General features: G+C 47.1%; 1 protein-coding gene across 2 annotated transcripts in view; it reads left to right on the top strand.

Moving 5' to 3' along the window:
• The first annotated feature begins 4,436 nt into the window (after nucleotides 1–4,436).
• FANK1 (fibronectin type III and ankyrin repeat domains 1) overlaps nucleotides 4,437–16,343 on the top strand; it is a 68,845-nt gene continuing 56,938 nt past the window's right edge. For both annotated transcript variants that reach the window (XM_054035138.1, XM_054035137.1), the window contains exon 1: nucleotides 4,437–4,584. In XM_054035138.1, coding sequence (XP_053891113.1) covers nucleotides 4,569–4,584 — 16 coding nt within the window. In that variant the 5' untranslated portion in view covers nucleotides 4,437–4,568. The remainder of the gene's footprint in view (nucleotides 4,585–16,343) is intronic.

Here is a 16,343-nt window from a genome sequence, read left to right as displayed (position 1 = left end):
CAGATTTTAAGAATAACACATAGCTCATATATTTCTGTTCATTCAGTGAACAGATTTCCAGCAAAAGCCTTCTGTACAGGGGCTTCCAATAAGAAGTTCAAACATGTCACAATTCCTACAGATTTCAACTCCTCTGTCTACTCTAAAGGTCCATTTACACTTGGACACTGACCATTACTAACAGTGGTTGTCAGCAACAGATTTTACCTTGAACCCATGCTGACAATAGTTTGACTGCTCGTGTAGATGGGGCAACAACATTTTAGCAATGTTACCAAAAGCTTATTACATCACTGTTTCATCATACTTTCTGCAATAATGATGCTAAAAATAGTTTTGTCCCATGCACACAATCCACTTCAACACCAGTTCAGAAGGAACCTGCTGATGACAATGGTTGCCAAGAATGGGTCAATGTCCTAGTGTAGATGTGGCTCCACAGAGTCCTGGGCTATACAGCCAAATACAGATGGGACACCTGAGTGGGCACAGCCTGAGCACAGCATGGCCACCTACTTCTTAGAGAGAGTTCAAACATAGTATATCCTCAAAATATATACTGTAGGGCAAATAATACCACCTCAGCCACTGAGAGGTACTTGAGTTTCCTTTCAGATTGGAAATGAGAATTTTGCAGTATGGTATAGTTTCCTCACTGGTCCCCATTATACGATATACCAGTGATCTGAGAAAATCACTGAAACAAGAAGATCAAACGGTGTGTTGTATAACATGTTTATTAGTATGCACTGTGTGTATATGTTTTGATGTGTTTATGTAAATATATGTTAAATAAAACAGGTCTCAAAATGAGACTACATGCAGTGATGTGGTGTACTAGCACCTGTCCCCAGGTGTTTAGTTAGCAGCAGTATGAGTTTTAGGCCCATTTTGGAAAATGTTCTAGAATATCCCCATGGAAAAACGGTCTGACTGAGAAACAATAGTGGGAGTTAAGATCAACTCAAGACTGAAACAGAGAAGTGGGACAGCTGCAGTTGGACCCTGATGCCCTGAATTAGGCCTGCTCTATGTTTGTAAAGTTGTCCTGGTATAACTATGGAGGTTAGGGGGGCTGATTTTTTATCAATACAGTTATACCAGTATAAGCCCTTCTGTGGACACAGTTATATTGGTTTAACTTATTTCGCTTCTTGAACTGGAATAAGCTATACTGGTATAATCACTTTTATACCGGTATAAATGCATCCACACTATAGGGGTATTGTTTGTAGCAGACTAGTAATTTATATTTGCATAAACTAGGCATGATGGTATAACTGAAGTGGCAAAACTTTTTAGTGCAGACAAGTCCTTAGCATTCTGAAAAAGGAAGTATACAATTTCAGCAGTCTATAAATGCTGGTAAACCCCAGAAGGGACATTTATCCAGAGTGAAGACCGTGAGGAAGCATCTGCAGACCTGACAGTAGGAGGGAAAAATTCATGTAGCCTCCAGGGGTACAGAGAAACATTGTTGTGACATCAGCACTTCCCCCTCCTACTCACCAGAGGAAACAGGAACTCTTGACAAGGAAAGGAAACTCCTGCTGCTTGGTATGGTATGTAGCCAGTGTTCACATCATTTATGCTGTTAACTTCAGAGAAAGCACATCTTTCCAGGCATTAGTTTTGGAGAGAGAAAATGTAGAGGGAATTTCTAGCATTTTAGAAAGAAAGAAACAGTGTGACTATGAGGCTAAATTCTATCTACTGATACTTGAAGTGTTGTAGCAATGTTGGTCCCAGAATATTCGAGACAAAGTGAGATGACGTAATATTTTTATTGGATTAATTTCTGTTCATGAGAGAGACAAGCTTTGGAGGCTACACAGAGTTCTTCAAGTACAAGATAGTGCTCTTTTTCAAATTGCTACATATTAATAACATGGTTTCCAGACTTGTTTTAGAAAAATCTATTTGAGCAATTTTTTTTTGAGATATCTGCGTTATCTGTTAATTAAAGATCCAATTTTAGGAATTGCTCAGCTCTCTCAGCTCCTAATGAATTCAACAGTTGAGGATCCATCCTCCTATTCTTCCTCCCCCTCTTAAATAATTTTGTATACTACCGTCATCTCAGTAAAAATACATAGATTCATAGATTCTAGGACTGGAAGGGACCTCGAGAGGTCATCGAGTCCAGTCCCCTGCCCGCATGGCAGGACCAAATACTGTCTAGACCATCCCTGATAGACATTTATCTAACCTACTCTTAAATATCTCCAGAGATGGAGATTCCACAACCTCCCTAGGCAATTTATTCCTGTGTTTAACCACCCTGACAGTTAGGAACTTTTTCCTAATGTCCAACCTAGACCTCCCTTGCTGCAGTTTAAACCCATTGCTTCTGGTTCTATCCTTAGAGGCTAAGGTGAACAAGTTTTCTCCCTCCTCCTTATGACACCCTTTTAAATACCTGAAAACTGCTTTCATGTCCCCTCTCAGTCTTCTCTTTTCCAAACTAAACAAACCCAATTCTTTCAGCCTTCCTTCATAGGTCATGTTCTTCAGTAAAAACAAAGTTTTAATCCACATTATGTTGTGGCATGCACACACCTTCTTAATCCAAAATGGTCAGAGATGAAGAAAATTTAGCTTTCTTTACAGATACAGTCATTCCTCTGCCAGCAGCCACGGTGCCCTTCTGACCCAGAGACCATAGAACATTGCACTAGAATCTATGTACTCCACCTCATTCAGCAGGTATCCCTCCTCCAGGAGCCATAGTACCCCCCTCACCCACCACAGAGCCTTGTACTAGGATCCACCTATGTCATCTCACCCAGTAGGTATTCCTCTGCCAGGAGACATGGTTTCTTCCTCTGCTCCTTTCTAGCACAGGGGTTCTCACAACAAATTTTTTGATGGCCTCAGAGTGCGGCCACCAACTCTTGCAGGTGGCCACTCTGACAATTTTTCCTAAAATACTTAAGTAACTTTAGGAAAAACAAATAAACATGCACATATACATATCCAAATCATTGCCATTTATTCATGGAAGGTTTTTTGTTGTTGCAAACTCAATAATAAAAATAACTTCTCTATTCTTTACTGGACCTACACAGAATAGAAACACAAATAAGGTGCTTTTCATGTTCTTGTCTTTTGTTGTTTCTTTTGCCTTTTTTGGTTGCTTTTTTAAATTAGACTTGCTAGCTAGTAAGTCTGCTGCTGTGAAAAGTGATATTTGTGTGTTATATCACTTTTCACAGAAGCAGACTTGCCAGCTAGCTGGGAGGCACTGAAAAGTGATATTAACAAACATACAAATATCACTTTCCAGAGCAGATTTACTCAGCCCCAGCAAGCTGGATGACAAATTAAGCCCTGGATGGGGAAGTGGGTAGGGAGGCAGTAGGGGCCAGGGACAATGGAGGCCAGGGCCAGCACTCACTGCCACGTGGCTGGGGCTAGAGTCTGCAGCCGGAACCTGAAGTCCCACAGCCGGAGCCTGCCACCCGCCACCCCAGGGCTGAAGCCGGATGTGCGAACCCCATTGCCCCCAGGAAGGTGGGGAAGTCACACTGTCTGCCCGCTCCTCCAGTGTTTGTGAAATTGTGGCTTCAGAGGGGCCAGGGCCGAACCCCTGCTGGCAGCCCTGGGGGAGGAGCTGCTGCTGCTGCTTCCTCCCTGTCCCCCCATCATCGCCCAGAAGGTTTTGGCTGCAAGAAAAGTCCCTGGTGGCTGCATTTGAGAAACGCTGTTCTAGCAGGAGCCACCAGCCACTGTCCACAACATGTATCCCTCCACCAAGAGCCACACAATCCCTGCTTCCCCTCTCCCACTTTATATCTGCTGCCAGAAGCCACATAACCCCTTCACTCATTAGTATCTTTCTACCATAAACAACTACAGCCCTTACGCACTGTGCGTTCCTTCGGCAGCAAGCAACCCCATGATACCCACGCCCTCTGCTTAGCCTTTCCCAGGAACATAAAGACCCCGCTTCATCAGGGACACTGAATCCCTCCACAGGGAGCAACGCACACCCCATAACTACCTCCCCTCAGAGTCACTGAGATCCTGCACCCAACAGGTGTTACTAACTGGACCCAAGGGGCCCATAGCTACTATGTAACCCTTCATCAAGGAGGAGTAGAGGGCTGGCCAGGGCCCGGGGCCTTGAGACCATTAGCAAACACATTCAGAGTGGGTAAAGGGGACCTGGGGACAGATGAGGAATGTGGGTCAGGGGGCTGCTGGTTGATGGGGGCTCTATGATGGAATCCCATTGTGGGTGATGGCTTTTGGGGGGGCTCCTGGCGCATGGATATACACTGGATGGGTCAGGAGGCCTTGAAGTTCGTTCTAGAAGCCTCTGGCGGAGGGATACCTGGGGTTAAGCAGTTTCTCGCCTTGCCTCTTTCGGCGGGCCAAGCCGCGGGGGCAGGCGCGCTGCCGCGGCCCATTCATGTTTGAGGAGCCCTCTGGGCCTATCTCCGCTTAGCTGTGGGCCGACCATCCCCCCCTCAGCGTTGCCGTGGGGACGGGACGCCGGGCTCCGCCCAGAGGTGAAGAGAGGCGGTGTAAGAGATTCTGGGGTAGCTGCCGCCCGCCCGCCCGCCATGGAGTCGAGCAAGGGTGAGCGAGCCCGGAGAGGAAGAGCCGGGACAACAGTCCGTGGAAGAGGGGACGCTGGGGAGGAGGGCGAAGTAGTGGGGTGGCGGGGGCGCTGGGGAGTGGCGGGGAGGCTGGCAGAGGTGAAGTAGTGGGCTGGCTGGGGGCGCTGGGGAGTGGCGGGGGGACTGGGGAGTAATGGGGGGACTGGCAGAGGTGAAGTAGTGGGATGGCTGGGGGTGCTGGGGAGTGGCGGGGGGGCTGGCAGAGGTGAAGTAATGGGCTGGCTGGGGGGACTGGCAGAGGTGAAGTAATGGGCTGGCTGGGGGCGCTGGGGAGTGGCGGGGGGACTGGCAGAGGTGAAGTAGTGGGCTGGCTGGGGGCGCTGGGGAGTGGCGGGGGGACTGGGGGGAGGCTGGGGGTGCTGGGGAGTGATGGGGAGGGGGCTGGCAGAAGTGAAGTAGTGGGATGGCTGGGGGTGCTGGGGAGTGACGGGGAGGGGGCTGGCAGAAGTGAAGTAGTGGGATGGCTGGGGGTGTTGGGGAGTGACTTGGAAGGTAGGGTGGCAGAGGTGAAGTAGTGGGATGGCTGGGGAGTGATGGGGGGGCTGGCAGAGGTGAAGTAGTGGGATGGCTGGGGGTGTTGGGGAGTGACTTGGAAGGTAGGGTGGCAGAGGTGAAGTAGTGGGATGGCTGGGGAGTGATGGGGGGCTGGCAGAGGTGAAGTAGTGGGATGGCTGGGGGCGTTGGGGAGTGACTTGGAAGGTAGGGTGGCAGAGGTGAAGTAGTGGGATGGCTGGGGGCGCTGGGGAGTGGCGGGGGGGCTGGCAGAGGTGAAGTAGTGGGCTGGCTGGGGGTGCTGGGGAGTGGCTTAGGAGGGGGTGGGGACTGTCAGGGATAAAAGAGTGGGATGGCAGAGGCTGCTGAGGATTGACCCTGGAGAGAGGAGGGGCTTAGTAGAAAGGGGTGGAGTAGTGGGATGGCAGGAGGTACTGGGGATGTGACCCAGAATGGGGCCCCGTGCCTAAGAGGGCCCCGCAACGTCCGGGGCTGCCGGCAGAGCGGGGAAAAAAAAAAGCTGCGTCCTGCTTCTCCCCCCGCCATACAGCTGATCAGCGCAAGCCTGGGAGGGAGGAGTGAGGAGGAGGAATGTGGCGTGCTTGGGAAAGACGCGGGGCCAGGGCAGGGATTTGGGGAGGGATCCAATGGGGCAGTGAGGGGGCGGGGCTGGGGGCGGGGCCAGGGTGGGAATTTGGGGAGGGATCCAATGGTTAGGGAGGGGGTGGAGTTGGGGTGGGGCCAGGGTGGAGTGGGGGGGGGGGCGCGAGACAATTCGTGTCCCGGCGTGGGGCCCCGCACCTGCTAAAGCCGGTCCTGTTCATAACACATGTATGTGTCAGTTGTCTGTTTTATTAAATAAGCCAAAATCCTTTAAATTGCACTGTGGCAGCCATATAGCAGTGTCATGCAAATTGGCTGCTGAGGCACCAAATGTGTTTGCCCACCCTTTACCACTTGTCTGTCACAAAATTTTTGTCTTGGTTGAGTAGAATTTCAAAGTCGGACTGTAGAATGGCTGTTAGTACTGTCTAAATATCTACATGTTGAGATGATTGAAGATAGAAAGATGAAGTGGGCCCCTGGTAAATCTGTTGCCTGTTCTGTTTGTTAGAAAACACAAGACCTCCTTTTTTTATTCCCTAGTCAGTAATATAATATAATTGAGTTTTTATGTAGCATTCATACATCCTGCTTCCCAAACATTTTAGAATGTTAACCCAACTACAGGGATTAACCAACAGCAGGAGGAGAGAGAAGTCGAAGTACTCTGTAGGCAAGGGAAAAAAGATATATTTTTGGTTGAGATTTGACATTAGATGGAGAATCAATTAGACAGTGTTAGGACAGTCTGTTCCAGATGGAAGAAGTTGCAGATGAGAAGGTTGGGTGGGGACCAGAATGTCTGATGGGACAGTGAGAAGGCTAATGGTAGATGAGCAGACAGACACCAGATCTGTGAGCTCAGCTGAATAAAGCCAAAGCTTAAAAAAGGTGGCAATTTTGAAAAGGATCCTGAAATAAATGGGGAGCCAGTTGAATTGTGTGGGGTGATGTGATCATGCTTCTGTCTTCTCACTTGTAGGAAGAAGTGTTTCTCATATGCTGGAATTTGGGTTGCTATGAATTGTGGGCGGAGGGGGGCGCAGAGGGAGGCAAAAAAATATGAAAGGGACTGGTAACAGTTAGAGTTGTGTGTGTTAAATAGATGAGGATTTCAACAGAGGTGGCAGTGAGGCACTTGCCTACATGCATAGTGGTACAGAGAGCTGATGTTAGATTCCCAGACCTAGGAGTTGTGGGAGGAAATGGAATATGGAATTCTGACCCTGCTGAAGTCAATGGGCATTTAGCCATTCATTTCAGTGGAGCCAGGATTTCATCCACAGAGCTTGAAAGGCAAAGCTGACACTGCAGTTACAGACAGTGGAAACAAATTGGAAGTCAATGGACTTATCCTGACTTCTCATTGATTTTTCAAATTAGAGTTATATAGTCCAAATGAAGAAAACATTCTTTCTGCAGTGGCAGAAGAGGTTACTGCAGACAAAAAACATGTTTGCCGCTTCAACAAACACTGTATCTATGTCAGTGTTTCTCAAACTGGGGCTGATGCTTGTGTAGGGAAAGCCCCTGGCAGGCCGGTTTTTTACCTGCCCCGTCCACAGGTCCAGCTGATTGCGGCTCCCACTGGCCGCATTTCGCCGCTGCAGGCCAATGGGAGCTGCTGGAAGCGGCGGCCAGTATGTTCCCTCAACCCGCACCGCTTCCAGCAGCTCCCATTGGCCTGCAGCGGCGAACCACGGCCAGTGGGAGCTGCGATCGGCTGGACCTGCAGACGGGGCAGGTAAACAAACCGGCCCGGCCCGCCAGGGGCTCTCCCTTCACAAGCTGCGGCCCCAGTTTGAGAAACACTGATCTAAGTAGTTGACCAACAGCTCTATTAAATCACGACTTCGGTTTTCTTTATGACTTTGGCAGCAAATATACAACTTTTGCAATATTATTGTTGATATGAAAGGTGAATGGTGATTAGGTGCCAGAGTCATAATAATTTCTGCAGTTCAGTGTCTCTCCACAATTCTGATACATATGGGCTACTCCATTCCTGTCTGCAGTTTCCAGAGTCAGTTCAAAACAGTAGCACATCCCTTTGCCGGCTTGTTGCCAGATCTTCTGCCTCTTCAGCAGCAAAGTGGCAGTTCACTTTGCTCCTGACTTTTCTTTTCCATCTTACACACAAAATGGTTGAAATAGTATGTGTGACAGTAGTGAGCAGCCTTTCTTTCTTCTCCCTGTCTTGGATTGGGTATCAGGTAGCAGGGTATGGAGCCAGCACTGCAGTGCCTACTTACCAGACTCTTCTGCTACCCCCACAGTCCTCCCACCCCTGGAAGAGCTGTTGCAGAAACACCAACATAAATTCAAGTGGTGCTCTATCTGTGAAACGGCTTTTATGGGCTCTTCAGAGAGTGAATTGTGCCCTGCCTGTTCTCAGCCAGCCAGTCCTTGCATTGATAGGCACGGTCCACTATCAGTACCAAACACCTTTTGTTGGCGATCAAGGTCTTTACCAAGTTTCTGGTGGCAACAACAGCCAGACTCAGATGTGTATCTCTTCCTGGATGACATCTTGATCAGTGCTCTGACCCAGGCAGCGTCACACCGTGCCACAATCAGAATGCTGGATCTGCTTCAAGCACATGGATTTGTAATAAACGCCAAGAAGTGCTCTTTGACTCCCTTAACAAAGACCGTTCATGTGGCAGTGGAAATAGACACGTGTTGCAATGGTCTATCCGTCACCGGATGTACTCCACAAAATCCAGAACCTAATATCCACGTTGGTAGAGTGTGCGAGGCTGACCCTAGCTCAATGTCTATTGCTACTGAGCCTCCTGGTTTTGTCTGTAGGACTCACCCAATGGGTGAGGTCCCATATCAGGTGACTTTAGGCCTTTCTCCTGAAAGTATGTGTAAGCAGAATCAGAATGACCTCTCCCTGACATCTGGTGGTGAGCTGTGGAAAAGGACTTCAGGGGCTGATCTCGTTTGCATGGGACTGCCTAGCATGATGGACTGCTTGCCCAAATGGTCACTTTGGCTGCTCTAGGATCCCCAGTCTCTTTGTTATTGGGGCAGGAGTAATAAAGGGCGGCTATCCTGGTTATGTGAATCAAGGTCAGTAGAACTGTACTTGGTATTTTATGATCGAGGGACTCGCCCTCAACTAAGTAGCACTCGCTAGACAAGGGACATGGGTTCCAAAACCCAGTGAATTGAGAGAGGCTGGGGACAGGTACTTGTACCTGGTAGTGTGGGCCCCTTCTGAGGGTCCCAAACACCACTTTTACCCTTCCTCTCTCCACTGTGTAATAACAGAGCTAATTTTTACTCCATTAGGAGTCTTGTTACATGCTGCAGAGCTGAAATCACTGATTCCTAGGTCTAAGCATGTGGTTCTGAGTGTACCAGCATTGGGACTCCCCTACTAACAGCTGAAATCACTAAAGAGCTAAAGTCACTGAGAGCTGTGTTAAATGCCGGGGGGCTGAAGACTTATTGGTGAGCGGCTAGCAGGATGGCTGGCGGAGAGGAGCGGCTAGTGGAGAAGGGCAGAGAGGCATGGCTAGTAAGACGGCTAGCGGAGAGTAGGGGCCAGCAGGTCAGCTGGCAGTGAAGACTGTAGCAGAACCCCGCGGAGAGGCATGGCAGTCGGCTGTTGACCCAAGCCGCAGAGCATGTGAGCTGCCCCCTTACCTCCACCCAGGCTGGGAGGTAAACTCTGCAGATGAACTTCTGAACTCTGGGGGCTGCACTGACCAAGGACAGAAACTGTGGGTGGGGGTGACTGTTGGGTTGCTGGACTCAAGACCCTGAGGGAAAAAGGACACTGACAAACTTACTTTGGGGTGGGTCTTTTGCTCATAGTTTGTGTTATCCTGTTTGTGATGTTTCCCCAACATAGTGCCGCAATGTTTCCCTCCTTTATTAAAAGGTTTTTGCTACACTCAGACTCTGTGCTTGCGAGGGGGGAAGTATTGCCTCTTAGAGGCGCCCGGGGAGTGGTATGTAATTGTCCCAGGTCACTGGGTGGGGGCTCGAGCTGGTTTTGCATTGTCTTATTGAACCCCTAGATACTGAACCCGGCCCTTGTTGCTGCCAGCTCTGACAGGCAGAAGGGTTACATATGGAACCATTCACCAGAACACTTGCAGGATGAGGTACTGGTTTTGAACTCTTTAACATGATGGACAATCCCATAAAATGTCTGCAAGGGTCTTCCCATATGCCTGCTAGAGCCACAGGTACTCGCAGTTGATGCCACCCTAATGGGATGGGGAGCGCATCTTGAGCACAGGAATGTGCAAGGCACCTGGAAATCCAAGGAAAAGAGCCTGAGCATCAATCTGTTGGAGGTCAGAGCTGTTAAGTTATCTGAACAAAGGTTCCAGAACTACCTAGAGGGAGAATGTATTCTGGTTCAGTCAGACAGCTAAGCTACTGTGGTGTCTATCAACAACCAAGGGTAAGAAGGAATGTAATTCTACATGCAGATGTGGAAGAGAGGACTCTTTCTTTTGTAAGAGAAGTGCACATAAAAGGAGAGCTCAACCAAAAGACTGGCTCAGCAGATACACAGTGAACAGCTCAGAATTTTGCCTGAAGCAGAAAGCCTTCACTCTGATTTCACCAAAGTTTGGCTTCCCAGCAGTTGACCTGTTTCCAATTGCAAGAACAAAAATTGGCTGAAGTCTAGGAAAGGTGATGCAGAAGATCAAGCAAGAAGACGCAAAGGTGACAGTGCTAGTCCCATGCGGGCCAAGGAGACCATGGTTCTCCAATCTGATAGAACTGAAATTGGAACCACCTTTGCAGCTATCAGTGAGCCCAAACATCCTTTACAAGGGCCATTCCTCCTTCTGGATCCATACCGTCTACAACTGACAGCCTGGCTATTGACAGAAATGTTAACTGCATTGGGACTGTCCCACAAAGTGACTGGAACTCTCCTCTCCTCCAGGAGAGCTTCAACACTAAAGGCCTACCTCTCCATTTGGAGAACTTGGTGTCAAGAACACAACAAAAATTCCAAGAAACCTGGCATTCCAGTTATTTTGGACTTTCATCAGAAAGGCATAGATAAGGGACTTCAGTCTTGTACTGTATCAGCAGGTATTAGTTATAAATAGCATCCTATTTGCGGGATCTTCTGGTTCCTTGACAGAGGACCCTCAGGTATACAGATTTCTCAGAACAGTCAGACTGTCTAATCTTGTGGGACCTACCGCGGGTGTTTAAAAACCCTAACTACACACATGCTTGCCCTAGCCCCATGCCGCTCCCGGAAGCGGCCAGCACGCCCACACAGCTCGGGGTGGGGGTGGGCAGGGATCTCTGTAGCTCGGGGGGGGGGGGGTGGGCAGGTCCTGATCTTGCAAACACTTATTACGTGCTTATTTGTACATACTGAGGGTTCATTAACTTTAACTTTAGACACTGTGAGCAGGGCCGGCTCCAGGCACCAGCGCAGCAAGCAGGTGCTTGGGGCGTCCAACAGAAAGGGGCGTCACGTCCGGCTTTTTGGCGGCAATTTGGTGGCGGGTCCCTCCGTCCCTCTCGGAGGGAAGGACCCGCTGCCGAAGAATGAAGCGGCGGCGGTAGAAGTGCCGATCGCGGCTTTTTTTTTTTTTTTTTTTCCCCGCTGCTTGGGGAAAAACGCTGGAGCCGGCCCTGATGTGAGTTATTTTATTGAACACCTGCATAAGTATTTGCAGGATCTAGGCCTTAGGCATATGAATAGTAAATGGAATTGACTGCTTATGTATAATGTTACTCACATGCCTTAACGCTTGCAGAATCAAGCTTATAGGGCCTAACATGGGAAATCTTGACTCAAGCAAGTAGACCCAGTGAATTCAATGAGACTGTTTGAGCCTGATTATCCTTTCACCTACGCTAGTATAAATCAGGAGCAATTCCTTTGAAGTCAGTGAATATATATCAGTGTAAAAGGAGAATCAAGTTTGTATTTATAAAGACTGCTCGCTGGTGCATGAGTAGTTGCATTGGCTTCAGTTGGCTGGTTTACGTGAGTAAAGTTACAGGTGTTAATGTTTATAGGATTGGGATCCAGTTCAGTAGCGCTTGTAGGATCAGGCTCATAGTCACTAGTAACACGCATGCATGCTTGTAACGCTACTTGTGTGTAATCCCATTGAGTTCAATTAGTGATATGTCATTATTTATACTCAGTTTATTTGTACTTTTTGCAATTTTTTTGGCATGGACAGTGAAAATCAATGAAGTCAGCTTCAGGCTTCCATAGTTGAAATATTTAGGTGTAAAACAGTGCAAGAGAATGCTTATTTGTTTTACCACTCCTGTTTTAATTGTCAATAATTAATAATAAGGGAAATACCTTTGGTGTTAGTTTTGTAAAAGCTTGTTCTGGCAGAGTTTTGGGACAAATTTAAATTGACAGTGTCCTTTTAAAAAGACACTGTCAACTTGAAATCTAGTCCATTTAAAAAAAAAAAGCTCCTAAATTCCCTTTTAAATTTCTGCGCATTAACAATCACATCTTCAAACAGAAGTGTGTTCTATTTCTCTTTGTTATTTTAAAAAAGTTGATGTCCCATTAAAACAACTCATCTGACTGCTGACAAGGTATATTTTTGGTTCATATACCAGCCAATGAAAATGAAGAATTCTTTAGTAAAATAGTTTAGAAAAGAAAAAAATGATTAAAATGCTTTAAAGCAGGATTTTTAATTTTGATTCAAACAATTGATTTAAATTGCTTTCTATTAAATTAACCTACCCTGCAATCAGATATTTAAAAAAACTGTCAAATTATTTAATTGCTTTTTAAATGTTTTTCTCCTTATTGTTTGTAATCCTCTGGGAAGCACGCAAGTAAAATATTTTTTTCTCACCAGTTAGTCCTTTTTTGTTTGGTACTTTTTCCCTTGTGATTTGACTACAGCTGAAATTGACATGGTTGGTTTCCTTTAATCACGGAGTCACTGTAACTGAATGTTGTCAATGTCTCATGCTTTGAAAATAAGTCTTAGTTTTGCTTTGGCATCAGGAGACTGTCCCACGAAAGCTTATGCTCAAATAAATGTGTTAGTCTCTAAGGTGCCACAAGTACTCCTGTTCTTTTTGTTCTAGTATAGTGACTTTCAACTACATTTGGACAATGTTATATTTCTTTACAATGCTATTATTTTAATGATGTGGTAGCCAGTTGGGACCCAGAAAATCCCACCGCATTACTACGGTCACCATTTTCGATTAATTTTTGAACACTTGGACTTAAATCATGGCCCCACTGAAGTCAGTGGGACCTTTACTATTGACATTAGTGTGGCCAAGATTTCAACCTTGTGGCCTTATCTACGCCGAACTTCTAGTAAAGTTGATGGGATTGGCCTGCATATGTTGTTGTTTGTTATTTGTATGATTATACTGCATAGAAGCCCAGTTGTGGACTGAGATCCCATTTTGCTAGGCATAAACACAGAACAAAAAGACAGTTCCTGCCCCAGTTAACTTACAATCGAAGTATAAAACCGAGCATACTGTGGGTATAGGCAGACAGGAGAGTACAAGGAAACAATGAGACAATATTGGTCAGCATATTAGGCAGTGATGTGCAGAGTCAGGCCCTCTTTGTTTTAAATTTTTAGCAATTTGTGTAGATGATATTCAGTATAAAGAAATCGCTGTCTTCTCAAATTGAAATTTCTAGTTAATAATAAAAACAGAGTGAAATCTTGGCCCCATTGAAGTCAATGGAAGTTTTATCATTTCAGTGAAACCAAGTTTTCACCCAGAAAGTATAATTAAAATGTCTATAGAAAATTTATGGCTAAAAGTTTGCAGAAGTGTAGTTTATATTTAGTAGAATTATTTGTTTATAAAATAAATTATCATCATATATGGGGAGGGGGGTCAAATCTGGTAGTTGCCTTTAGGCACTACTGCAGTGTAAATGTTAAATAATAAAATAATAGTATTTTTGGCTTGTAATAATATAGTGTTCTCCAGTGTACACTTCTTTATTCTTTATATAGTTCTGTTCATCTCTGTTAGAGAAACATCAACCACTACCTGGAAATATGGAAAATGCCCATTTGGTAATTTTGTCATCCTGACATCCCCAAGGTGGTTAGGATTGCTTTTTTTTTTTTCATTATAAATTTGAAAGACTCCAGAAATGGGACTGCTGCCACTTCCTTTAGGAGACTGTTAAAACAGACCTCAACGTATGGAACCATTTCATAGTATATGTTAGTAAACATTTGTAATGTTATTAAAATAATGAAATCTGGTATATATTAAAGAATAGTTGTTTTAAAATGAAAATGTATTTTTTGTTGTTTAACAAAGCTTTAATTTACATGGCTCCAGAGTATGAAGTAAATAGGTGATTGCAAATGTTTTTTTACAAACACAGTACTGTAACAGGAAGTTGATTAATTTGAGTATGCTATAAGTTTAAAAAAATTTAACGTATTGTACAATGCCATGAAATAATTAGAAATAGTATTCAAATCAGGCTGATTCATTAATTCCACATATTTAGCTTTCTATTACTTTTAGGCATGACCTTTATTAACTAAATGATTACAAAATACACATAAATTGTGCAAAGTCTGACAGCTAATCAGGGTACTAGCAATGTATGATGTGTAGAACCAGTTGCACAATATGATGTCTAGGAGAAACTGTGTCCTCGGTTCTATGAAGACTTATGCACATCCTTGTTCTTGGGCATGTGAGTAGTCCCATTGGTTTATTATTGAAGTCAATGGAAGTATTCAGATGCCTAGAATTAAACACATGAATAAGTCTTTGCAGGGCTATAGTGTTGAGTGAAATGATTCCTGGATGTAACATTCAAATATCTCTCTCTACTTTGGCCGAGGTCCCATTGAAATACAACAGGATGTGGCCTATACATTGTGCAGTGATTTGAGATGAATCTAAGAAGGATCTCATCTCTCCTAGAAGTCAGATATACCATTTAAATGTTATGGTGTCAGTTGAAAACCTAAGCTGATAACTTATATAGCATCACAACACTATTTATTATTTATCTCTGGTTCATCCTGGATGGAAAAGTCAGTGGAAAGTTAGATTTGGTAAATAGCTTCACAGCCTCACCAACCTGCTCTGGCCATGGGTGGCAAGGAGCAGGAATAATGCTAAAGATGCCTTTGTCTTGTGCTTGGCTGAAAATAGCCAATATGCCTCAAGCCGAATTAGTAACTTCAAGAGAGTTTCTGCAACACAAAAGCTTGTGTATCTTTTCAGATGAACAGAGTTCATGGAGTGGCGGTAATAAAATACACACACATTTTATCGTTCCTGTTTAAATGTTGCCTGTAATTTTGTAACTACAGTATGTTCTAGATTTTTGTGGTGATTCCCCATTGTGAATCATGTTGGAAGTAGGGTGACCAGACATCCCGATTTTAGCGGGACTGTCCCGATATTTCCTTGTTTGTCCCGCGTCCCGACCGATGGGTGGTCGGGACACTGGACAAACAAGGAAATGCTCCGGAGCCCAGAAGTGCTCGCGCCACGCCCCTGCCCCCTCCTCCCCCCATTGGCTACCTCCCCGAATCCCTGCCTCTTCCCCAGGCTCACCATTCCTCCTTCCTCCACAAGCTCGGGAGAGAGGCCCCGGAGATGCAGGGGAAGCGCGGTGCCAGGGTGAGTGAGAGTCCGGCCTGGCCCCAAGCAGGCAGAACTCAGTCGGGCGGTAGGGAGAGTAGGGGGGCGGCTGTTCTCCCCCCCTGGCCAGCGGGACTCGGGAGCAGCCACTGCTGCAGCTCCCACTGCCATGGGGGGGAGGAAGCAGCCGATGGCCAAGCTTGGCGGCAGTGGCTCTGGCGCCCGGGCCTGAACCCCCCGGGCCTGCTGTGGGGACCCAGCAGTGCGCACGCTGCGACCAGCCCCTGCCCAGTCGCGTCTGGGCTGCTGCCCAGCTGGTGCAATCCCGCGGCGGCCCCGGGGCGGAGGCATCGGCAGCCCAGGCCCGTTCGTTCCCCTGTGGGACTTGAGCGGGACGGGGGGGCTGGGGCCTGCTGCCCGCACTCCGGGGCCGCCGCGGGATAGCACCAGCTGGGCAGCACCCCAGATGCGACGGGCCAGGGGCTGGGCACAGCATGTGCGCTGCTATATCCCCGCAGCAGGCCCAGGCTCGGGGGGTTCGGGCCCAGGCGTCCGAGCCGCAGCCGCCGAGCTTGGCCATCGGCCGCTTCCTCCCCGCGTGGCAGTGGGAGCTGCAGCAGCGGCTGCTCCCGAGTCCCGCTGCCCTGGGGGGGAGAACAGCCGCCCCCCTACTCTCCCTACCGCCCGACTGAGTCCTGCCTGCTTGGGGCCAGGCCGGACTCTCACTCCCCTTGCGTCTCCGGGGCCTCCCTCCAGAGCTTGTGGAGGAAGGGTGGTTTTTTTGCCCCGCCCCCTGCCATACCCTTCCCCCCCACCGCGTCCCGATATTTGACTTGGGTGGTCTGGTCACCCTAGTTGGAAGTCACTTCAGATGTTTAAGGTCACAGCAAACCATAATCCTCCCACAGCTTCTACAAAAATGACTTGTGTGTCTGCTTTGTTTTGACTGTGGTTTTGGTATTTATATTTTTAATTGTTTGCTTGTCATGGCTGCTGCTAACTGTGAGTGAGTCTGTAAATAATATGATGCATTGTTAG

The sequence above is a fragment of the Malaclemys terrapin genome, chromosome 7, assembly GCF_027887155.1.
Source record: "Malaclemys terrapin pileata isolate rMalTer1 chromosome 7, rMalTer1.hap1, whole genome shotgun sequence".
Lineage (NCBI taxonomy): Eukaryota > Metazoa > Chordata > Testudines > Emydidae > Malaclemys > Malaclemys terrapin.
This window is presented reverse-complemented; position numbering and strand designations above follow the sequence as displayed.